Source organism: Thalia democratica, chromosome 1 (genome assembly GCF_965202585.1).
Source record: "Thalia democratica chromosome 1, ktThaDemo2.hap1.1, whole genome shotgun sequence".
In the NCBI taxonomy this organism is placed as follows: domain Eukaryota; kingdom Metazoa; phylum Chordata; class Thaliacea; order Salpida; family Salpidae; genus Thalia; species Thalia democratica.
In genome coordinates this window covers 83,874,342-83,899,388 of record NC_139165.1, presented here as the reverse complement: position 1 = coordinate 83,899,388, position 25,047 = coordinate 83,874,342, and the positions used below count along the sequence as shown (strand labels likewise).

General features: G+C 25.4%; 1 protein-coding gene across 1 annotated transcript; it reads right to left on the bottom strand.

Annotated features, from left to right (window-relative positions):
* Positions 1-661: 661 nt before the first annotated feature.
* On the bottom strand, positions 662-4,650 carry LOC145840405 (serine/threonine-protein kinase NLK-like). The gene is made up of 9 exons (XM_082947660.1): positions 4,592-4,650; positions 4,282-4,411; positions 3,812-3,864; positions 3,398-3,456; positions 2,986-3,157; positions 2,258-2,390; positions 1,671-1,877; positions 1,414-1,600; positions 662-975 (listed from the first exon to the last, which is right to left on the bottom strand). The coding sequence occupies exons 1-9, from the start codon at positions 4,648-4,650 to the stop codon at positions 662-664; spliced, it is 1,314 nt and encodes a 437-aa protein (XP_082803786.1).
* Between the last annotated feature and the right edge of the window lie 20,397 nt (positions 4,651-25,047).

Here is a 25,047-nt window from a genome sequence, read left to right as displayed (position 1 = left end):
TAATCTTATAATTTCTATGTTTACCAATTATTTTGTTTTGATAAAGAGTTTAACAAAACATTGTTTGGTTAGTCTATGTAGGAAAATAAATATGAAGAGAAAAAATATTGTGAAACTGGCTATACGTGTCATAGTTCATAGGAATAATGTTTTAACATTTATCCTTGTTAAACTTTTCCATAGAGTTTACATAGTAGTTTACATAGTATTTAAAATTAAATAGAACTGTTTTTATTAAATATCGTATAACTAAAGCTTTACTACGTAGTATCATAAAGTATTAACTTAGTTTAACTTTTAAAGATTAAATAGCTTAAATAGCATGAATGATTGTGCCAAAATATTTATCATTAGTTTAGATTATATAATGCTTAAATATGCATTGTTATTACTAATATATTCACTACAACTGTTTAAGAAAAAAGTCTGTGAAAAAACTTAGTTCGTAACAATGGTTGCGTATATATTTAATTATGTGTTTATAATAGCTTGATCAACCTTTTTAAAATAAACATAAAACAAAACAAAAAAAACTGAATTATAATATATATGTACGTAGCTACTTTATTGACTGTAGAAATTAACGAAAAAAAGAGTAAATTAAATAACAAACACTTAACAAAACAATCTCTAATAAGGCGAGTTTTACGACTTGTTACTTTCATTCATCAACAGTATATAGTTCACGACTAATCTTTTCATAACATTTAAAATCAGGATTTATATCTTCTTTATCCAAAGTATCACCGTTCCTGACTTCTTTCAATAGTCCTATATTTTCTAATGGTCTTGTTTTGTGTTTTTCATTGTATCTTTTTATATTGTAAAGTGATTCTTCTTTTTTCTCTAACTGCTTTCTATCAACGGTCCCTGCATAAGACAGAAGAAACTCTTTGTAGAATGGAGATTCTTGGTTTATATCCAAGTATGAGCGATTGCAAAGTTGCCAGTTTTGCGCATAATCGAACAAATGATCTGTGTATTTAAAAAACAGTTTTATAGCTAAATTACAAAATAGTAAATTACAAAGTAAGCAATGCACAAAAGTAAATATACAAAAACTAATATTGAATGACATAGTTAGTCAAACTATGGTATTAAATACTTACATTACGCAAAACTAATCAGTAAACTAATGCCAATTATAAAACTACTAAGTAACTAATATATTATTTTATATTAATCAACATACTCTAAAATATTTGCAATCGGCTAAAAATATTTTTTTTAGTACCAAAAAAAAATATTTATAGAGTGCTTTACACTTTATTTACAATGTTTAAATTTTTTCATATTTTTCGATGATCTTTTATAATTTTTGCTTAAACTACAAATTAAATACCTTTAGTACAGACTTAATTACAAAGTATAAGTAGTTTACAGTTGTAAACTCTGAATCTTAAAAAAGCAAACTTTTTAAAATCTTCAAATTTTGAAGATGTTTTTCATAGTTATCAACAAAGTGAAAGTCTGGCAGAGGCTCAAACTCATCATAAGTGCGGAGTAATGGGATATGTCGACAAATATTTTCGTGGAAATATTTCCTTCCGTAGTTTAAAAATTCCTCTTCCAATGCTTTACTGCAGTCAAATCGCTTTTTCTAAAAAATCATTATGTTGTTCATTCGTTTTTGATTACATTCTTCAAAACTAATTAGCTTTGAAACTTACAGGGTCCCAAACAAGCAGTCCAGAAATCAATGATTGAGCAAAAACGTTATCCGTGATTCCCTTAAAGAACTTTTGGGGACTTCTGTCTTCAATCCAGCCGTAATATTTAAAAAAATCTAGTTTTTGAGAATCAGACAAACGTCTAAGACTATTTTGAATCAACTTTGAATTTTTTGAAGCAGTTAACAAGCTGTGCTGCTTTTCAACCTGAAAATGTTAACTTTTTGAAATAAAGTATACAACATTCACTCTTTAAAATATTATTTCAATGCAAAACCTTTAGAATAAATAGTTATAAATTAAACTTTTGAACAAACAGTACATATCATAATGGTTAAGTGTTTATTTGAAAATATATGTGATAACCATATTTTTAAATTACAGTACATTGATTTTATAGTTTTACATTTATAGAATCTTTTAAACATTTAATAAGAAGATATATTATGTGATTTCAACTAAAAAATGATCGACTGATCTTAATAAAATTATCAACAAAATAACTTGCTTTGAGAACGATTTGAACAAAAAATAATTTAAGGAAAACCATATTGATAGTATAACATACTTTTTTTGTAATAACTAACCAGCTTTGCATTATTAAATGAACTGCAAAGAAAAATATGCTTGTGCGTGAGAAGTTCAGCAAATATGCATCCCGCGCTCCAAACGTCCACTTCAGTTGAGTAGCTCTCCACACCGTAAACAAGCTCTGGTGCCCTGTTTAATTCATTATTTTTATAATTTAGAGAGTAGATTTAAAGTTACTTACAAGTATTATTTTATTGTTATAATACAATGTTAAACTTAAGCATCAAAATCTGAGCCACCTAAACAGGACACACAAGAAGAAAAACAAATTTAAAATCAAATACATTTATGTTAAACAATAATAAATACTAAAAAATTAAACAAAAAAAAAGTTATAAAGAACTCATTGACAAGTTTAAACTCATTTTATGATAAAAAAGGCGATAAGGTAGTATATTACATACGAACACATTTGTACAAAATTTTATTAAGGTAAAATAATAGCCTGTTAGGGGGGAGGCGTAGCAATCTTAAAATAAATGATATTACAAATAGAAAAGTAAAGAAATCAGTAGGTAGTTTAGACGTTAGAATTGTAACGCTATTCCAAGTTTCTCTTGAATATATTTATATTGATGTATTTTTATAAAACACCAATGTGTTGTTTATTGAAACACAAATTTTATTACAACTATCTACTTAGCTACCATTTGCATTTTGTGTCATAAAAATCAACATAAATATTATTTCAAAATAGTTAAAAAATATAAGAAACATAATAAACCTATACACTGGAGTGACAATATCATAACATTTTTTGATACCAGTAATATCATCTGTGTAGCTTTTTGCGTTGCCGAAATCGCATATTCTCAACAAGCCGTTGTTATTCACCAGAATATTTGCGCTCTTTAGATCACGATGCACTATCTTTGCTCCGTGAATGTACTTCAACCCTATTTATTGAAACATAACGTTGTTTTTTATATAACATTAGTTGTAAGTAATGCTTTTTGAGTTGGGTGTACTGTATTAAAAGATTTTTAGTTTATAAATAATGCAAAAAAAAGTTAATAATTTATAGCTGTATCTTAAGTAAGTAAGTAAGTAAGTTTTAAACTATTTCGAAAAAAAATATATAAACCCTAACGTACCTCTAAATAATTGATACATTAAAATAGAAACCCTCTTCATACCTAGCTCATACTTTCTAAAATAATCTAAGTCCTTATCCATGAACGGGAAAAGCAGGTAACTGAAAAAATAGTTTTATTTTAAATGCAAGAACTGTCATATAAATAACAACTAAGCTTTCATACATAGATTTTTTAAGTAAAAAACCAAATGCCAAAAAGGTTATCAAAAATCAATATTTTGTTTATGTTGCATATATTCATGTTAATTATAATTAGAATATGGTAAACATATTACTAAAAGTTTTTAAATAAACAAACTCCTTACGGTGTTACAATACTTAAAACTATAAAGCTGAAAACATAAACACCGACTTGCAGTTAGCATGAAAAATATTCATTTTTAATTTTTATCTTTACTACAAATAAATAAAATAATCATAAAATAAAATATTTACTAAGCATATAAACACTTACATTTCTTCAACGTCAGCTTCAAAGGAATTTATGACACCTACAAGGCTAATAACCTGTAAAAGAAAGTAATTCTTATTTACATATTACTCATAAACATAAGGACATTTTGTTCACTTAACATACCCTGCATAAATTACTTTAAAACAGTGTTTTACTATTGTAATTTAAATAAAATATAAACTGTTAAAATCTCAAACTAGAAATTATTTATAGAATTTTTTATTAAGCTCTCTTTTTTTAGTATAATGGTTTTACTACGTTTTTCTTAATACATAAAGAAGGTTTAGAGTTAAGTTATTTAATAGTTTTTAAAAGTTTTTAAAATTTTATTAAGTTTACAAATTTTATTTTTGTCTAAATTATGAAGACTTTATACACACAAAGTTAAAAATTATTAAAAATTTAGAAAGTTTAAGGTAACAAATAAAGTAAGGAAAACATATGTTTTTAAAAGTTGAGACAAAACTTACATTTTCATGATTCAAAGTTTCAAGCATTCTAATTTCTCTCATCACAAAAATAGCAGTAGACAGGTTTTTAGTTGCGTAAGAGATCTTTTTTAAAGCTAGGTAGTTATCGTTTCTTGGATCTTTAACTTTCCTGTAAGTATCATGTAAACTAGTCGGTTTATTATCAAAAAATTCTTATTTTCATGTGAAAACGACTATAAGTAACTTTATAACTGCAAAAAAAAAAGAGTTTTGAAAGTTGTGTAACATTTCTTAATTGTTTTACCTAAAATAAATTAAAAATGAAACTAGTTTATAAGAAAAAACAAACCATACTACGCCAAAACAGCCTGAACCAATTTTTCGTGGCACTTCAATAGAATGTTGCATTTTTATTTCTTCAACAGTTTTATTTTTTGCAATTAAACTGTTAAAATGTTTTATTCAAATTTATTACACTGTTTAAAATTAATAAATATATACAAATATTATATAATAATAATTTAATTAATTAAAACTATTTATATAGCACAAAAATAAAGTTTGTCAATTCTAAAATCATTTCTGACAACCTGACTTTTGTTCTACTATTTTTCAATTATATTTTTTATTACAGACTGTTTACTGGTGTATTTCAAAACTGATAATATACTATTTTACAACTATACATATACATATCAGTTGCGGCTCTAGATAATGTTAAGTGCTGCAAAGTTTTTACCTTTTTAAGGGAAGAATTCAGTGTTATAGAAAATTATTTTATAAAATACAACAAATATTGACTGCTTTGTAACAGTACATTTTTATCAAGATGTCAAGAAATAAAGTTGATATTTCTTTTATTTGACAAACAATTATGTTAAGTTCTAAAAGTATTATTAACAAATTTAATTTTATTTAAACTTATTAAATTAAAATTTTTCTTCAAGTACTTTAATACTAAAAACTTTTTAATAATATATTTTTGCATTTCCTTTTAACTTAAACTATCTTTTTATTTACATATTTTTATCGTTAGTTAAGCTGTTAAACTTTTTTATAAAACTTGAATGACACTAATACAAAATTAATGCTCTAAGCCCTGATAATACTATAATATTTTTATTTAATTGAAAGCATTAATTTTTATTCGGACAAAGCCTAGAGAAATGAATTGTCGACTTTTAGTGATCTATCAACTTAGAACTCAAAAAAATATTAATTTTTAAAATGAATTTACTTCTAGTAAATAAGTTTTATCTAATTTTAATGATGTTGTAAATATATTTTTGTACATTCTTTATTTATTTATATATACTTACAGTTTATGTAATTAAACTTGTGTATTCTCTTTTTTATCTGATGAAAACGAATTCTAGAAAAAGTTTGTTAATTTAACAACAAAACCTTTAAAACTAATAAGAAAGGACAATCAGTTTTAAAAAGAAGTAAATATATATATTAAACCAGTCTATATCTGTATCTAAAACATATACATTTTAGTAAAAAAAGACAATTTTTTTATTATAATTTACAAAAGAAATCTATCAAATATGGGTATAAAAAAATTATTTTTATTATTCTAAGAACCACAATTACACTATTTCACTGCAAAGCAGATTTTCAAATTGTATATCCTGTGATAAATAAAAATAGTAAAAATCACAAAAAATGTAAAAACTATGTGAATTTAATTATATTTTTAGAAAATAAAAATTAAGAAATTAATTAATAATAAGAAAATTATTAATACTTAAAACCTTTAAAAACTGTATAAGCTATATACAGGTAAAGACAAACAATTAATTATACTATACAGTCAGCGATTGAAGTTAAATGGATTAAAAATTTAAACATTATAAAACTAAAAATTAAAGAGTTAGAAAATATTTTGACATAAAGGATGTTGTTCCTTTAGTTAAATTATAATATTTTGTTGTTTAAAAGAATTAAAAACAAAATACCTTTTGAGTTATAGACATTTTGTTAAGAAAGTTATGATAAGTTAAGACAGTTATCGTATCATGCAAAACAAAAAGGCTTTTTTTTAATGCATATTAAGGAAAAATACGAGAAGGGCTGTATTTAAAATGTTAAAATAAAAGTTGTAAAAAAAAAAGAATTAAACTTTAGTTAAGTTACAAACATAAAAAGTATAAACTACTATTACTTTGATTTTTTTTAATTATAAAAATTGAAAAAAAAAATTTGAATATATTTAAAATTTAAAAAAGTTATTATAATGAATGCACACATCATTTAATACATTGAGAAAATATTCAATTATATTTATTATAATCTTTAAACAATCATTTAATTAATGCGGGCAATGGGTATAAGTTTGTTTCTTCTGTCTAATTATTATGAACAAAAAGCCTCTTTCCCTAAACCTTTTAAATATAAATTGAAAAGTTCTACTCTACTTGCAGTCCACATGTGATGTTTAAAAAATAACAATTTGAAATACTCATTTGAACAGAAAACAGTAGATTAACACAAACCATACTAACACAAGTACCTTATGCAACCTTGTTAGACTCTATATATCCCTACCAGACAAAAAAAAACCTTAAACTAAAGAAACGAAATGATGACTCAATGCCTGTAGTACTTGAATGAGTATTTACAGATTTTAATTTATTTTGATGAAAGTTTTGCAAATTCTTTAGTAATATGTTCCTGCAATATAGTATAATATTTTAAGTTTTTTATTTTTTTAATTAAATTAATAGTAGTTTATTTCTTTTATTGTTTTGTCTTGTTGTTGTAAAATTTCGTTCTTTTTCTTTTCTAATTTTATTAAACATTCTAAATATAACCCAGTAAATTTTCTTTAGTATACATTTTTCGAAAAAAGCCATTTTGTTCTGCATTATAACAAGTCTTGTTGTAATGTGACGGTGTTTCCCCTAATATTTACTGAGTCAGCAAAAAAAAAAATATAACTTTATTTTTGTTATAAGTTTTTAAAAATTTATATTTTGAGAAAGTTTTAATAAGTTTAGGTAAGGTTGGTTAGGGATAAGGGTATAAAGAAAATATAAATTTAATAATACTTTTAAAAATTTTTCTGACTCAGCGAATATTAAGAGAAATACCATCAAATAACAATCGGACCCCATGATAAAATAACTATATTAACTTATCCATATCAAATATTTCTACTACTCAAAGTAATTTTTTAATGTCTAACCCTATTATTTGTTTTAAAGTCATTAAAAAATAATGCATTACAATTTAATTAAACATAGGAATAACATTTTTATGTCAAAATATTTTCCAACTCTATAAGTTATAGTTTTATAATGTTATGATTTAAAAATACATTTTACTTCAATGCCTTACTTAATAATAAAGTTCATCTGTTTGTCTTTTTCTTTTTAAAGCTTATAATTTCTTTAAAGGTTTTATATCATCAACTATTTTTTTTATTATTATTCTTAATGGTTATTAATTTAGAATTAATCTTAATTTGTCAATGTATAAATTGATTGGCATTATTTTTATACTTTTTGTCATTTTACTATTGTTATTTTATTACAGATTTGTAATTTGAAAATCCGCTTTGCGGTTAAACAGTGTAATTGTGTTTTTAGACTAATAAACCTTTAATGGTTTATTATTGTCATATGAACACATAAACATAAAAATAATCATTTAGTCATAGTATTAAAACATAATTTAAGCAATAAATTCAACTTAATTTTTTTACATGTTTAAATAAGTTTTAAAACTTATTTACATAAGTAAAGATGTACACAATTCGATAAAAAATGATATTAAAAAAAAATTATATAAATTAAAAACAAATTTTTGTCATCTTGCCAGTGCTATCTTTGCATTGAGCTGAAACACATTTTGTATTTAAACTTAACTAAGGTGTTATATAGAACTCTTATTTTAAACGAAAACTTTAGTAGTTTCATAAATTTTTATGTTAAAAATGCTGGCGCATAACTAAATATCGTCATGTTTCATCTGTTTCAAACTCCTTATATTTAGATATTCACACTTATTTAGTTTCATTAAGGTAAACTAGGATTTCTATTACACACATAAAATAACTATTAAAGCAATGGGAATTTCTATTTCAATTTAATTTAAAATGTAAATGAAAATAGCTGGGCCTTACAAACTATAAGTTAAGGTTCCCCTTGACCTTATAATTAAGAATTTCGTATTTTCAATATAAAAGAAATATTTGCTAACTGATTAAACAAACTGTTTTTATTAACCCAAAATTTCCGAATCAACTGTGAAAAGTCTGCTAGATTTTATAACAAGAGGTGAGCTTTATAAACTTTAAGTTTTAAAATTGCTGTTAATTTTTAGAATATTTTCCACGTTGCTTATAATATCAAAAATGTCAATAAAAAATTTCTTAAACTTTTCGAAAAATACTTTTGTATAAACTTTTTAAATTTGAAGTTTTAATTTGTATCTAAACTGTTTTTATGCACAGGTAAGATGTTTTTGTTTCATAATGTTTATTTTAAATTTAATTTGTATTATTTTAATAAAAGATAATTTAAAAAACACTTTTCTTTTCAAATTGTACTATAGTTTTTGATATAAATAAACTATGCATTAACTCTTTTCTCGAAGCATAACACTTGATACTTTTACAAATTAGTAAATGAGTACAATATCTAGCTACAAAAGGCAGAAATGATTGTTTAGTTCTTAAATATGTAAATAGCATAACAAGTTTTTACTAATCAAACTATTAATATTATATATTTGCATTGTACAAAAACGTTAATAAAAGATCACATATTGTATATAAGTGAGTTGTTAGTTAATTGCAAAGCAAAACAAGTCTTTAGACACGTTTTGTCACATATTAAAAAAAATTCTAAAAAATGTTATTTAAAACAAGCGTCTAAATAAAAATATTCAAAAAATAATAATAAGGTTGAAAATAACCTGATTAGAAGTTTCTATATAGTTATAAATTAATTACGTAGCTCACGAGTCGTTAATATTTATTTTTATTAAATTTTATAATTAATTTAAGTAAAAAAAAAAATTAGTATAACAAAATTTAATTATTTAAAAATAGTTAGTTTTAGTTTTGTAATTAATTTATCGAAATTACATTTTTTGATGAATTTAGAGTGGTCTTTGTGTTGACTTAAATTGAATCTATTTAATAGTTTTATTTTCCATGTGGATTTAAAACTTTTGAAAAATTATTAAGTATATGAAATTTATATAAACAACACAAAACTATTACATTCACTTTGTTAAGTATTTTTATACATATTACGTTAACTTTGTATATTATTAATATATACTACGCTAAATAATTCCACACGGCATACTGTTTTTAAATAATTTATTTAGTTTCAATAAAAATAACAAAAAATGTAACACTATAGTTTATAAGACTTTCGTAAGCTTTAAGTGCATAAAAAAAATCATAATAGTTTTTATTTTTAAACACGCTTAAAAAGACTTAAGTTGTTAAAATTTATAAAAGTAATTATTCAAGTTCGTGTTACTTCTTGTTTTTTAATAAGTTATTAATTTTGCATGGAATTAAAAAGATAATTTCATGAATTTTATTCTCTTAGTAATCTTGACAACAGTAATTAGTCTCAATATGTATTAAATTAGGTAATAGAATTTAGAAAGATACTTAGCATTTCTAAATTATAGGGTTTTTTAATGGCGCAATTAAACACATGCACACACGTTTATGAAGTATCGCGTTAATATTTTTCTAAAAATATTTGTTTAGCTGATCAGTAAATGTTAAAAATGGTCATACTCTCAATTGAAGTATTATACGAAGGCTACTTCAAAAAAATTTAAAATGTGTTAAAAATATAATATTTTATTTTAGGGTGAGCAGCTGCTCATTTAAGTATATTTGAAAAACGTCTTAGTCCAGTTTATAAAATTTTAATAAAAATAAGTTATATTTTAATAATTTTTTAAGCAAATTAGAAGTGGATCCAAACAATATTATCAGTTTGCTAGAAACTAAAAGGATTTAAAATAATCCAACTTTCAGAAAATACATATGTGAAGAAGTTATTAAGATAGTAACTTCAAAAACTACTCTTTTTTTTAAATTATCAAAAAAGTTTTATTTAAAAAAATTGCAGGAGTTTTTTATAATTTATTTCCCAATGTTATTAAATTAAATCTAATTTAAATTTTTTTACTATCTAGGGTACTAAGAGGTGTTAATCATTGTTTCTTCAACTAACTTGAGAATCTATTAGAATTACAAATTTAATTTTTTTAGCAAATTGGATAAATTAAAATCATTCTGAAAGTAAAACTTATTTTAAGGATTTAATAGAAAGGGTTCGATTACCTTTATTGAGCTAAAAACTAATGCTTGGTGTTTTAAAATCGCATCGACTTTGCTCAGACAACAAAAAATCTAATTTTATTTTCTTCAATCGCTATTACTTTTAAAAGATTTACAGTAGATTAGTCAAACAAAATTTGATGCTCTCTAAACCTTTTTTATACAATTACAGCTTGTTGTTATGTTATTGCCGCCATTATTATAAAGTTATTTACTAGTTTTTGCGTAAGTGATTGCACAAAATTGGAATTATACCACAGTATCTCTTTTTTATTGTTGCAAGGTTATTGACTTACGCTAGACTAGGGGTGGGCAACGTACGGCCCGCGGGCCGGATCCGGCCCTCAAAACTTTTTTTAGTTTAAATTGAATCCGGCCCGCGTACGAAATTTATCCGGCCTGCGAGTTGATGATCCGGCCCGCTAGGCATTTTTAAAGTTTATATGAAATTTTACAAGCTAATAAAACTTGTACAAAACCTTTTTTAAATTATTTTCACAAAACAAACTGTAAGACTTTAACCTAAACACGTTTTTAAAAATGGCTTTTAATTTTTGTAGTAATAAAAACACTCTTTTGTTATAGTACCTTGTTCTGTTTCGATTCAGTTGAATTAATTCTTTCTCAAATTATTCAAACAAATTGTTTGCTGAACTAAGTTTGATGATCTTACCTATCATAATGATTTTCATAAAAAAATGACATGTAAAAAGTTGATGTATTTCCCAGATGTGTACTGAGTTGTTTTTATAAATGTTAAGAAAAGTAGCCTTTAATAACATTGACGCCTACTTTAAGTAAAACTGCTTAACTTTACATTTTAGTAGAATATTCCAAGTTGAGACTACAGTTTGCACTCTTTTCTGCTATTGATATTTTAATTAAGGAATTTTTGATTAATTAAATGGTTAAGTTTAATGATGACTAACTGATGACAATGTTTCAAAATAATATCTCATTATCGTTAAGTATGAATTGTTTAGGAAATTTATTTGTTATGTTTGTAATAACAGTTTACATACTAACTAAATTTTGAATGAATCTTTTTAAGTTTTTTTAAATTAAAAGATAGTAGTTTAATATTGTAATTTTAGATAACTTCTAAACAATATTATTAATAGAGCCTCGTGCCAAGGATTACCAAAACTAGATAATTTCGAATAGTTAAAATTGTTTAATGTTTTTTTTTGAAATCTAAGCTCGAGTAACTTTTAGTAAGTAAATTACTGTTTTTATAAAACTAATAGTATTAATTCGGTCCAGAGTTGTAACAAATATAGAATTATGAGTACTTAACAAAAGTAAACTTAAAATTTTATACTTGAGAACCTTGGTAATTAATAATATGCTTCAAAATTTTATAACACCAGATTAATTAGCCTCCAGCCGGATCCAAGTCTTTTGAAATTAGTTCTATTGAATAGAATCTATTCGGATACGAAATCTTGTCTAAATTTAGTATTTAGCCGGGTCCGGATAACATTTTCGAATGAAGATCCGGATCTAAAAAAGGATCCAACTGAATCCGGTAGATCACTTACTCGAAACGTTCCGGCCCGCTAAGAACTAATTTTTTTGGATCCGGCCCGTCAACTTTTTACGTTGCCCACCCCTACGCTAGACCAATCAAAACTTGGGCTACAAAACAAGGACAATACATCTGGTACGCTTGTTTTGAATACGATTAATAAGCTTAATTCTATATGTTGTATAAGTGAATTCAATTAATGATCGTATTCAAAACGAGCATACCAGATGTCTTGCCTAGTGGACAATGTATAGAACGTTGCACGGTAAAAGACAAGTGGTCCACAGAATCCATGATTCGGAGTCGGATTCGGATCCGGCCGAAACCGAAATTTAGAATTAGGTAGACCACTTTAAATTTTTGAATTTTAACTAGTTGTATGTCAAAGTTAAATAAAATCTAAAACTAGTTAATGATTTCACGCTTGAGTGGATAAAAAAATATTTATTTTACACTTAAAAATCCTTATAAATTTTGATTTAGAGTTTTGCACACAGTATAAAAACGATGATAAATTATTTTTGTTAGACTCTGAAATAAAATTGAGTACATAATTAAAGCGTTTAATCTCAGATTTTTGGATAACCGCTTTTGTTTATTAATTCTATATTTAGTGTCTTATAGTTGCTTGTTGTAATGAACTGCTGCATTATTTGTACGAAGAAAAAAATGCAATTTAAATACGTAACATTAAAGCAGATGCTTGCATACTTTTAGCTATGTACTTTTTGGCAATATTTTATCATTTATTTAATTGATAATATTATCTTATGCTATAGCGACTGAATAAGCTAAATTCAAGTGTCCGGTACTATGTGGCTAACTATAAAAACGATCAAGATTCGAATATTACATTGGAATAATAGCAACTGGTTAATAACATTATTCTCGTGCTCGAAGTTTTTTTTAACAAAAGAGTATAGTGAAAATAGTATAATGCTCTTAAGCGTGATCCCGCATGCAAAATCAATGACAGAGTTTGTTAACTTTTCTAAAATTTCAGAAAAAGTATCAAACGTTTGCAAAACTTTAGCCAAAAGTATAGGAGAAGCTTGCGAAAAAAGGTTCTATACTAATAACAACAACTTAAACCTGAATAACAACAAACTACTGTTAGTCACAACAGCTTTTGATCTGCGATATCGACTTTAGCTTTCCCTTATTACCTCTAAAATAATGTTAAAGCGTAGCTATAATTAAATGTTAAAAAGCATGTCTGTTTTGAGGCTAATTAAGGTGGTGATTCTCCTATATTGCCACCAAAGAAACCAAAACAAAACCACTCTGTAAATTTTGATCCGAATAAGTTTTCATATCATTATTATTTGTTTAAAATAGAATCAAACACAGCTACACAAGAGAAAGAGCAACATGACTCTATTGATAAGGAAATTGAAGCAGAAATAAAGGGATTTTTTCCTATAGAAAATTTGAATGCAGATTCTGAAAAGGATGAAGTCTTAAACTGGTAAAACTTGAACACACAAAATACCCACTTCTTGCCAGTTTTGCAAGGAATATCTTGCTGCATCATCATCTTCTGTGTATTCTGAAATATTATTTCTTGAAGCTAGAAATTTGTACAAGCAGAAGCGCATTCGATTGCTTCCGGCGAATAACTTTTATTTCTCCATCATAACTTGAAAAAAAAAAGAATTATCTTTTGTAGTATAACAGAGATGACTTTTGCTATTGTACTTCGTTTTAAGTTAAAGCAGCTTCTTAATAAAAACTTCTTTTTTTTGTTATGGTAAACGTGTAATATATATTACGGCTCGATGTTTTTTTCAAATGCACTTTGTTTTACAAATATGAACACTTGCAAAAGCTTATGTTCTAATTCTTTTATAGCCACGTAATTTAAACGTAAAAAGTTTTAACTTCTTTTGTATATTTTTTCTGCTTTGAGCATTTATCAAAATCTATAATTTATTCATTTGCATAACAAAAGTACAACCTAGTTGTTAATGTTGCTTGCCGGGACATCAAAATATTGAAACTAAGTTTAGTGTATGTAAGTTAATTTTTTTTCCAGCAAGACGTTCGTTTGTTTGCTTTTTAATTAAGTTGTTATGAAATATAAATGTATTTATTTACTTTCAAATTAAAAATATTGCTTAAACTGTTTTTTAAGAAATAAGTAATAATATAATACGTAATTATTATTTATCAACTTGTATTGTTTTTAAATAACGAGCAGATTAAATCTTTCGGATTCCAATTTTAAAAATATTCATATTTGCATTCGGATTCGGCCGGATCAAAATTTCAAAATTAATATTTGGATCCGGATTCGGCTCAGTTCTAATTTAAAAATAAGATTCGGATTCAGTTAAATACTAATTTTAAATAAAGACTCGGATTTGGATTCGGCCGAATCTTAAGTTTTTGGATTAGGTAGATCACTATATAAACGTTTTAATAAGAATAAAGTGTTTTTAGGTATTAATTAGACTAGGGGTGGGCAACGTAAATAGTTGACGGGCCGGATCCAGAAAAATATAGTCCTCAGCGGGCCGGATCATTTTAAGTAAGTGATCTTTTGGATTCAGCTGTATCCTTTTTTAGATCCGGATCCCATTTTAAACATATTATCCGTATCCGGCTAAATACTAATTTTAGACAAAGATCTGGATCCGAATGGAAGCTAATTAAAAAAAAAATTTGGATCCGGTTAGATGCTTATTGATCGTGTGTTTCAGAATTTTGAATCAAGACATTAATTACCAAGGTTCCCAAGTATGAAATTTTATGTTAAATTTAGTTAAGTATTCATAAATCTATATATATTATAACTCTGGGCGAATTAATACTAGTTAGTCCTAGAAAAATTATAATTTTGTTACTAAAAGTTACTCGAGCCTGACATTTTAAGCTAAAACATAAAAAAATTGCTAACTATTCGAAATTAATTAATTTTGGAAATTCTTACCTGGAGTTTATAGTGATAATATTTTTTCAAAAATTAACAAACAACTCAATATTAAACTACTGTTATTTTATTTAATCAAGCTAAAGAAGATTCATTACATTTTTTTGCATGTATAAAAGAAACAAAACAAAAAATAATTCTGATATAATAAACAGTTTTACCATAAAAAGCAAAAAAAAATAAATAAAAGATCTCGATGAAACATTTAAAGTTGATCATGTATTAGAGTTGTTTAAATCTAGTTGCATGAAAGTTTTGGAAAATCTGCAAGTGCACTGAAAAACCGTTTAGGTTTGAAGATAGCTTATCCTTGTTAATGTTTATGGTCGGAAATGTTTGTTTTTAAATGTATGAAGTATCGAACAACACAACTAGTTCCATGGTCATCTTTAGAAGTTTACAAACTTTGACTCGATAAATAATACATAAAATCTATCTAAAAATCTTATAAAAGCAACAAAAATTATATGTTTGATTTCAAATTTTCTTATTAACTTATTTAAAAAACAGTAAAGCCTAGATATCAAATTACTTTGGCTTGAAATTTTAACACTTTTACTTTCAAAATATCAAAAAGTTATAATTAAATTACGAAATTTTACTAAATTCTGTACTTTAAAAATATTAATCAAACAGTGCACCTAAAATACTTTAATAAGAGTACTAACATAAAATAACGAAATATTGTAACAAAAAAGAAATTAATATATATTTTTAGCATAACAAACATTTTAGTTTAGTATACTTTTAGATTAAGATCGATTTCACTAGTGAAAATATTACTAAACGAAAAACTAAAACATAAAACTGTCACTTTATAATTTAAATAATAAGTTTAAAGAATTTAGCAAGAATGTTTACACTAAAAAGAAATCAATAAGACATTTTTGGATCATAAAAGTTTTAACAAGTTGTTTAAAATCTGGAAGTTTATTTGAAGTAGATATTCTCAGTAATGACTTCAAATTCGTATAAGTAAGATTTGAACACAGCACACTTTTGTTTATATACATGGTTAAGAATGTTTGTTTGCAAAAATATGTAGACTCAAACAGAACAAATAACTTCATTGTCATCTTTTTTAAATTAACAAACTTTTACTTGTTAAGTAAGTCTTAAAATCTGTCAATTTTTCAGTTTTGAACTTTTCTTTTTGTGTACTGCCACATTGAAGTTCAACAGTTCTAACAATATTACTAGGTACATTTTCGGTGTCAAACGTCGACGGTGATGAAATAATGTCTAATTCTTCACTTAATTGTTAAAAGTCTGCAAAACGACGACCAAACTTATTATCAAGTGGAACTATTGTCATCAATTGGTTATCACTAAACTTAACCATATAATTAATCAAAAAGTCCTTTATGAAAAAAAAATAGCAGAAAAAGTGCAAATGGTAGTCTAAATTTAAAAAATTTGACAAAAGTTTAAATTTGAGCAGTTTGACCTAAGAAATTGTCAATGTTTAATAAGATATTTTTTTTACTTATTTAAACATTTAAAAAACAACTCAATACTTATCTGGAAAATACAGCAATTTTTGACACTTTTTTTTTAAGAAAACATTATGGTAGGTAAGATTATCAAAATTAGTTCAGCAAACAATAGCTTTTGGATAATTTGAGAAAGGATTACTTCAACTGACTTCAAACAGAATAAGATACTATAAAAAAAATAGTGTTTTATTACCGCAAAATAATAAGCCATTTTAACAAACGTTTTCAGGGTCAATGTCTTACACTTTTGTTTAATGAAATAGTTCAAAAACGGTTTTGTACAAGTTTTGTAATAATTAAATTGGCTGGTCGGATTTTATATAAATTTTGAAAATGCTTAGCGGGCCGGATCATCCACTTGCGGGCCGGATCAATATTGTCCGCGGGCCGGATTCCATTTAAAATTAAAAAAGGTTTGCGGGCAGGTCATTTTCACTCTGCGGGCCGGATCCGGCCCGCGGGCCGTACGTTGCCCACCCCTAAATTAGACCTATATACGCATATTTAATTTTTTTAAAATAATAATTATTATTAGAGTTCGGGCACTTAAAAACAGTACTTAAAACGTCCGAATTTTAGTAGTCCGATTTCTAAAAAGCGTTCGCTAGAAATACAGAATCTATATAAGTATGCTTCCCTAATCAAATGCTTTTATCATCCATTTGACTTAATTTTAATATTTAAATACCCTCTGTATTTAATATCACATAATCACTAGTTAGTTTCTAAAATACTTTATTACCGAATGTATGCAATAATCATCTTCAAGGGAACGATATCGCCAACTTTGGAATACCGTGGACATTTCACAATTTAAAATGTAAGCTGTTTCAGTTATACTTTTTAAAAAACTCAAAAAAAACATTTTTTTTGAAAATTTCATTGGATTCAATTTAACTTATTACTTTTTTTTGGCCTATTGGCCACTACTTTCAACATCTAACTATATATAAAAAAGACATGGTTTATTCGTTTGAGGTTTATTTCATTCAAAAAACAGTAAGTTATTGTAAAAAAACAGTATATATAGTTTATGGCAATAAACTGTCTAAAGTGCATATTTATTCTAAAATTAACAAGTTATTGTTGTTCGCAAATCGCATACTGGCTGAATGGCCCATTGTACCTTGCTTCAGTTGAATGCACCCGCAATGTAATTTTGTTCAAGCTTTGTATATCTTTGAGAACTATTATGAACTGATTGTTGTTTAACCTAATAGCAGTTTCATCTAACTTCCCATTGACATAAACATGTGGAACCTGTTTCAAAAATAAATTAGTAGATTGTTAACACCAAACATTAAACTTAGGATAGCAGCATTAGTTAAAGTTTTTAGATGTATATATTTTTGAAGACAGAAACTAATAATAACTCACAAAAGATTCAAAGCTATCTTCAACTGCAACGTTCGATGGTAGTTCAAAGTCAACCTTGCACATATTCCATTTCTTATTTTCAGCAAAAACCGCTTTCTTAATGGTCGGCACTCCAGGAGTGAGTGACGAAGTTTTCACAGCGAAATCTTCCCACAAATCATCTTCATCAACTTGCTCCCACATTGGGCCATGGTGTAATATCTAAATTTTGTTTATTAAGTTTCCTTTTTAGTCTTGCTAAATAAATGATTATTATGTTTAGTAACACTAAAACGTAAATTTGGTCACACAAATTCAAAAACGCACATTTCATAACATTTTTATAACAAATTGAATCTATTTGTTATTGTTTATGTATAGTACAGTGTTTTAAGTAACTCAAAGATCAAAGTTAGATTAACAATATGGATGATGTTTGTCAAAAATCTTAAAATTTAAGTATTTTAAAATAATTTTTCTTCAGTAGAAACTGAAATATTATAAGTATTATTAATGTTATTATTATTATTGTTATTATTATTATTAATATTATTATTAAAATTATCATTAATATTATTATTATTATTATAACTACTATTATTACTAATATTATTTTTATTCGTATTGATAACTTTTCAATATTAATATTATTAAAATTGTTTTTATCATTATTAATATTAATATTGCAAGTTTACTGTTCTTCACTTGTCCAAGCCATCAAAACCTTGGCCAGTTAGACTGAAAGACAAATAAAGAAGAGACGAATAAGAAAACGTAGAACAAAAGATTCAGATTGCTTACAATCAAAAACAATAAATTAGCTTCAAGTTAGGGGATTCACATTAAAAACAAAATTAACACACAAAATTTTCATTAGTTAAGTGATAATACGATTTAAGGTAAATTGTTTTTGCCAAACTAGTCTTTTCACCTCCTAATAAGAAACTTCATCATCATCATTGACCTGTGAGTTTCAACAATAACAAACATAGTTGCACAATATTTCATTTTAGCATCAATTTCCAGTTTCTAACCATCAAAACTTTTTCTACAAATATAAGCAAAACATTCTGAAATGCTCAAGTTAATCTTTTAAGTGATTTTGATGAAAAAATTAGCCACCAAGATAAATTACAATCTACCTCAAATTATGTATCTGAGTCATTTTTCTTCAATTCTTTTAGAACACACTAGACCGCCAAAGTTCAAACCGACAATCAAAATTTAAGAATTTACTTTCTTCTTGAAGAAACATCAATCCGATTTACACAATCTGACTTTCAGATTCTAGTTCTTATTTTTTTGAAACGGTTTAATGTTTTATTTTTTGGTTTGTTATTTTTATTGCTTCGTTAAGACATAATATAGACCGAAAATTTTAATAAAGGGACCATTTTATAGAAATTTAAAACGCTATGGCCTCTCAACAAAGTTTATCCAAAATCTACCATTAAAAACGCCTTTGACCTTTCTTTTTACTCTTCATCATAAATTCCAGAATATCAAGTGTACGTTTCAAACTATAGCCTTATAACCCTCTGCCGACTCTTTGCTTCTCATAAAACAAGCCAAGTTTAGGATATGATCCAGGCTAACCAAAAGGCACATAAATATAGTTAAGGTACAAACAATTGCAAAAAAACAACAAACTGTAAATGAATTGACTAATTACAGAACTTAAAACACAAGCCTTAATAAATTAACAATACACATGGAAAAGAAATATCTTTCAAAAACATTAAAAGAGGACCTATTAATCATCTAAGAAAATCGCTGCTTGTAAAATTTAATTGCAGATTAAATAAAACTTTACAAAATAAATGGTAGACAGAGAATCAAGAACAAAAACTAACTGAAAGTTTTGCTAGCAAACATATTATTTAATTCATTTTTAAACTTAAATCAAAATTAATTAACGTTTTACAGGAAAGTTATTCGTTTAGATATAAGTTTATTTCACATTTCAAATTACTGATAATAAAGAATTATACCAAATAAAAATATTGAAGTGATGCCTGCATGTAATTATTTTGTTATTACCTCTCAGTGAAAAACTGTTTTTTGAGGTTCAAAAAAGATTTGTAAGTTTGTGGCCTTTTCATCGGTACTGGTTTAAAAAGCCTATGAGATAAAATCCACGTCTTTTGATATTTAAAGATTGAAGATATAGTTGTTTCTGTCTATCAAGGCAAGACTAACGAAACAAATTACAGTTTTTAAAGGCTATTCTGGTCATATTTATTAAACAGATTCTATTTTTTTTTAATATTGGAGATCAGTTAGTTTGTTGTATTCCAACTTAGTATGTACGTAGAGGAGATACAACTTTTTAAGAATGTTTATATCTAGCAATTCAAAACTTTTTTTAAGAAAAAAATGTAAAATTAATGCTATCTAATAAACGTTAATAATATTGTGATTCCATTTAAAAATTTCAGAAATAAGTCCTAGATATAGTTAAAAATAACCCATTTTTGTTTAATTCAAAGTCAAAAGTAGAGACAGGCATATTTTTAAATATTTAGAATCTAACATCAATTAGCATTTAAAGTGTTTTCTTTTTTTTTTTATTAATAGCAAATTTTATTTTTATGTAAAGTTGTGTAAAAATAGTTAAAACTTATAGTGTTGTCCAGTGAAATAAACTTCTGAAGCTGTTTCATTTCGATAAACTATAAATAAGAGTAGGCCAATAACCAATCGTTAATGAACTCCACTAAAGAAAGTTAAATATTATGAAAATATGCTACCAATTACTATTTTTGGGTTCTATCATAAAGAAACTATTTGAACTAACTTAATATATACTATTTTAAATGTTGTCTTAGGATAAAGTTTTAATTAAAAATGAGAGACAGAATCGAAAGCTAATGGGATATCTATTTAAATTACTCTAGTAGGCTTACTGTTGAAAAAAGATATTTAAGTGCAAGTAATCGAATAATTAACAGCGTGATTTTTTTCAGAGAGACAACCAAAGTTTCAGGTGAAACAAATGAAAAAACACTATATTAAAGTGTTATAGAATAAACTTTAACTTTAAAAGTTTTTTAAAAACTAATCGTCGTAGAATGTGATCTGAAATTTGAAAGGTTATTTTTGCTATCTTTTATATGAAATGGTATAACATATAGGATTTTCGATTTTGGTATAAAATATACAGCTGGAGAACAAGTACAACAGAGAACAAAAGAGAGTAAAAAATTAGAGATCAAATATTATGGTCAATACTGTAGTTGCAAATGATACACAGTTTTAATTATTTCATCATCGCTTACAAGTTTTTGTTCTTTATTTTTAATAACCTTTGCTTACGAACTGAAAATTTTAAAATGATAAACTTTAATAAATTACTTTTGAATAGACTTAAATCCTATCTATCTGTTCAAGATAATCCTATCACATTTAGCAAGCTGACGTCACCAAGTATAAAGAAAACGGTTTTGGTATAAAGTGTCTAAATTTTTGTTCATGTTTAAAACAGTTACTGAATATTTAGAAGAACACAGAGGGATGCAGACGCATAAAACTACCAACTTTAGTCCATTTTAAATCAAACCAAAACATTTAAACTTGGAATCATCAGAGATAATAAAATTAATTTTTACTTTTTTTAATTTTTCTTCGTGTTTAACATTAAAAGCAACAGTTATCCTTCTTAAAATCTTTTTATTGTGGACAGTGATGTTTCCTAGTCTTTTTTAAGGTCTCTATTATGAAATTGTAAAGCTATGGCCTATCTAACATAAGTTTTAAAAAAGCTACCACTAAATATGCCTAAGACTTGTTTTTTCTTTGCTTTTCATCATCAAATCCAGAATATTAGTGTATAATACAAATTATGGCTCCAAATTGGCCCCTTAACTATTCATGGTAGAATCGTAATGTTTCCTATTCACTAGCTAAATCAATTAGGGTTTAAAGGATAAATGTTTTAATTTTAAAAATAACATTAGGACTTATCCATGTTCAAATTTCGAAAAACAATTTTTAACTTATCTAAAAACATATAGAATTGATCAAAACTTAAATTTTTAAAATAGATCTTTTATATTTAAAAATAATTTTAAAAAAGCATTTGTACTGAGATTATAGTTTTACAAAAGACTGAGCTTAAGGATATAGGACCACAATTAATTAAATGTAAATTAGGTATTATACTGATATAATGATTGTTATTTTTTTTTGTTTTAAAAAATGTATATGTCTATTATGAAGCCTGACTAACTAGGCAAAGAGTTCCTTTAAATAAATAAAAAAAGTTATTTACCAAAATGGTTTTACTTACTTGAAATTCGACTCTACTATCAGGCTTCAGTGTAGCATTTTGAAAGAAAAACGAATTGTCAGTTAAATTAACTATAGTTCGATTTTGACTGTAAGAAGGACTCCATCGTAGGCTGTAAGTTTTGTTGTTGTCCTTTTCAGCAATTGTTCTGTCAGTGATGTTGAATGAAATGAAAGGAACTGGCTTGATAGGCATCTCACTGGTGTTCTCATTTATTTCTATACCTATAAAGTAAATAAAAAGTTTTAATTAGTTTGTTAACTAGTGTAAAGGCTGAATCATAAAACATACCTTTCAGCTTGCATCCACAGTAAGAATAATAATCTGCAGAAAAAGATTGTGAAACAATTTTTTTCAAAATAAATTTCAGATTTTTAAAACCATCGAAATTGAATCAAATAAGCTTGATTACATTACAACCATTTTTATGTTTAAAACAACAATTCTTACTAACTATATGTAAAATGTCAGTATTTAAGTACGAATATCTCCGTTTGATTTAAAATATACTTTGATTGTTTATACACCATACTAGATTTATATTTGAGGTTTTAAATTGAACAAAAATAGTCTTAACTTATCTAAAGATAAGGAGACAGGTATACAAGAATAATTATTAAAAATTTCTATTTTTAAAACTAAGTTTCAGCCTTAAGAGGTATTCAGTTACAATTTAAATCTTTTTGGTTTGAAAAAAAGTTAAACTCTATTTGAATAAGATTTAAATTGTAACTGTAGATCTTTTAAAGGGTAAAACTGAGTTTTGCAATCAAAAATCTCTTGAATAATTATTCTTGTACACCATACTTTGTTAATCCATAAATCAATAGGCTTTAAAAGTTAAAAATTAATTTGCTTAATGATTTATAATTTAAAAAACCACAGAGATTTTCTTAACACAGTGAAACTAAGTACTATGCACATCTTTAAGCCATATAACATGATTTAAACTGTAGCTAATATTTTGTTAAGTGAATTTGCACATAAAAAACTTACTTGGGTTGCATCCAACTGTTGTACTGTTCCATTTTGAACAATGAGCTTGAGCTTTTTTTAATGGAAATCTTTCACCAAAATCATACACAGTAGGCCATTCGTTAGCTACCCCTATTAGTTAAAGTATAATTAGTTACAGACTACTTTTGATTTATGCACTACACACGTTTTCTAAAAGCTTTATTTTATTTAATCCTTTATTAGATTAAAATAATAATTAATATTTGTTACATGAATAATTGCATGATCTAGTTAGGTCTTAAAATTTAAACGTACAAAAATTTTAAATGATAATTCTAAAACAAACTATAATTTTGAAATATTCCAGAAACGCCTTTTGCAGTGCATTTAATTTCAGTGTACCCTCTGAGAGCAACTGGATTTTTTATGATCAGGTAACTGAGTCTGTCATTTCCTATTAAGCTAGTTGAATATTCAGTAGAAAACTGCCAATAATCTTCCGTGTTTACTCCGTTAACTGTCCATTGAATCCAGGAATGTGGGAAATATTTGTATGTACCGTTTCCTCTAAACTTGCAGTAATACTGACTGCCTATTTTGTCAGATACCCTCTTATCTATAAGCTGAATGGCACATTCTGAAATATTGAAAAACTATTAAAATTAGATACTTATTTTTATAAGGTACTTAAGATGGATAAATATGATGTTATAAATCTATATCAGGTCTGAGAATTTATCAAAAAATGGTAGACAAAATTTTCAATGAAGCATAACAAATATAACTATTCTTTTTTGTCCAGCTAAGAATTTTCTTAACATGAAATATCTAATTAAACATTCAAATCATTTGATAGACTTCATAAAATTTATCTACAGTATTACAGAGACCTTTATTTATTTATTTAAATTTTAACTATTTGCCTTAAAAGCGTCAGCAAAAACTATAAATCAAAAATCTGGAAGTTTTCAAACATTGTATTTTAAAACTAAATTATAAGTGTTGTACACTGTTTTAATTATTTCCTAATTTTAAAAAATAAGCTTGGTTACTAGTTCAAAATACTTATTATTAAATTATAACACAGAATCAAGTTTCTCTTACAAAAAGACTTTAATAAGGTTTATATTAAAAAAGTTAGTATAAACATTCAAAATACTAAGTTTTTACTATAAAATGTTTAACTAAATTAATGTTACTACATTTCAAAACTAATATTAGATCTTAATTTGCAAACATTAATAAAAACTTTAAACTTTATGATATACTTTTATATAAGCAAATATTGTTTTTATCAAAAAAATACAAAAAAAGCGCTTTAATTAAAATATTAGCCTTAAAATACATTAAGAAGATATACTTACCTGATTGGTGAAGAAAAAAGACCAAAACAGTTACGAAAAAAAGAGTATTTTTCAAACAATCCATTGCAGATTTTAATATTTATAGTTTACCTAAAATCTAGTAGATACAAACATTATGCTTATTTATTTAAAGAAAAAAAAAGATTTTTTTTTCTTTAAAAAGCTGTTATTCAAATTCAAAGAATTTCTTTGTTTTAATGTAAAATAAACAACTTTTAAAGTTAATTTTCTATCCAATAGGACAACTTTATCGATTACTTTTAAGCTGTATAAATATAATTTTTAAAATCTTTTAAAAAAGGTACTTTAATGAATCTAGTTTTAAACTACTTAAAACTATATGTTTTTAATGATATTATATTTCATGTGCAACAACTTAGAAACAAAAATGAGAACTTGAAATATGAAAAAAGAAAGCTTAAAGCTGTAATATAATAGTTGTAATTGATACGTTTTTATTAATTTATTTGTTTTGTCACCAAACATGTTTGCAAGTGATGCATAAAACTACTTGTCTAACACAGCTTAAATTCAATTAATTAATTAAATATATAAACTATTT

Coding starts and splice junctions, on each gene's coding strand:
- LOC145840405 (XM_082947660.1), bottom strand. CDS start 4,650: ATGCAACATTCTATTGAAGTGCCACGAAAAATTGGTTCAGGCTGTTTT. Junction 3,158..3,397: donor TTTTAGAAAGTATGAGCTAG/GTATGAAGAGGG, acceptor TTCAATAAATAG/GGTTGAAGTACATTCACGGA. Junction 2,391..2,985: donor ATTGTCACTCCAGTGTATAG/GTTTATTATGTT, acceptor TGAATTAAACAG/GGCACCAGAGCTTGTTTACG.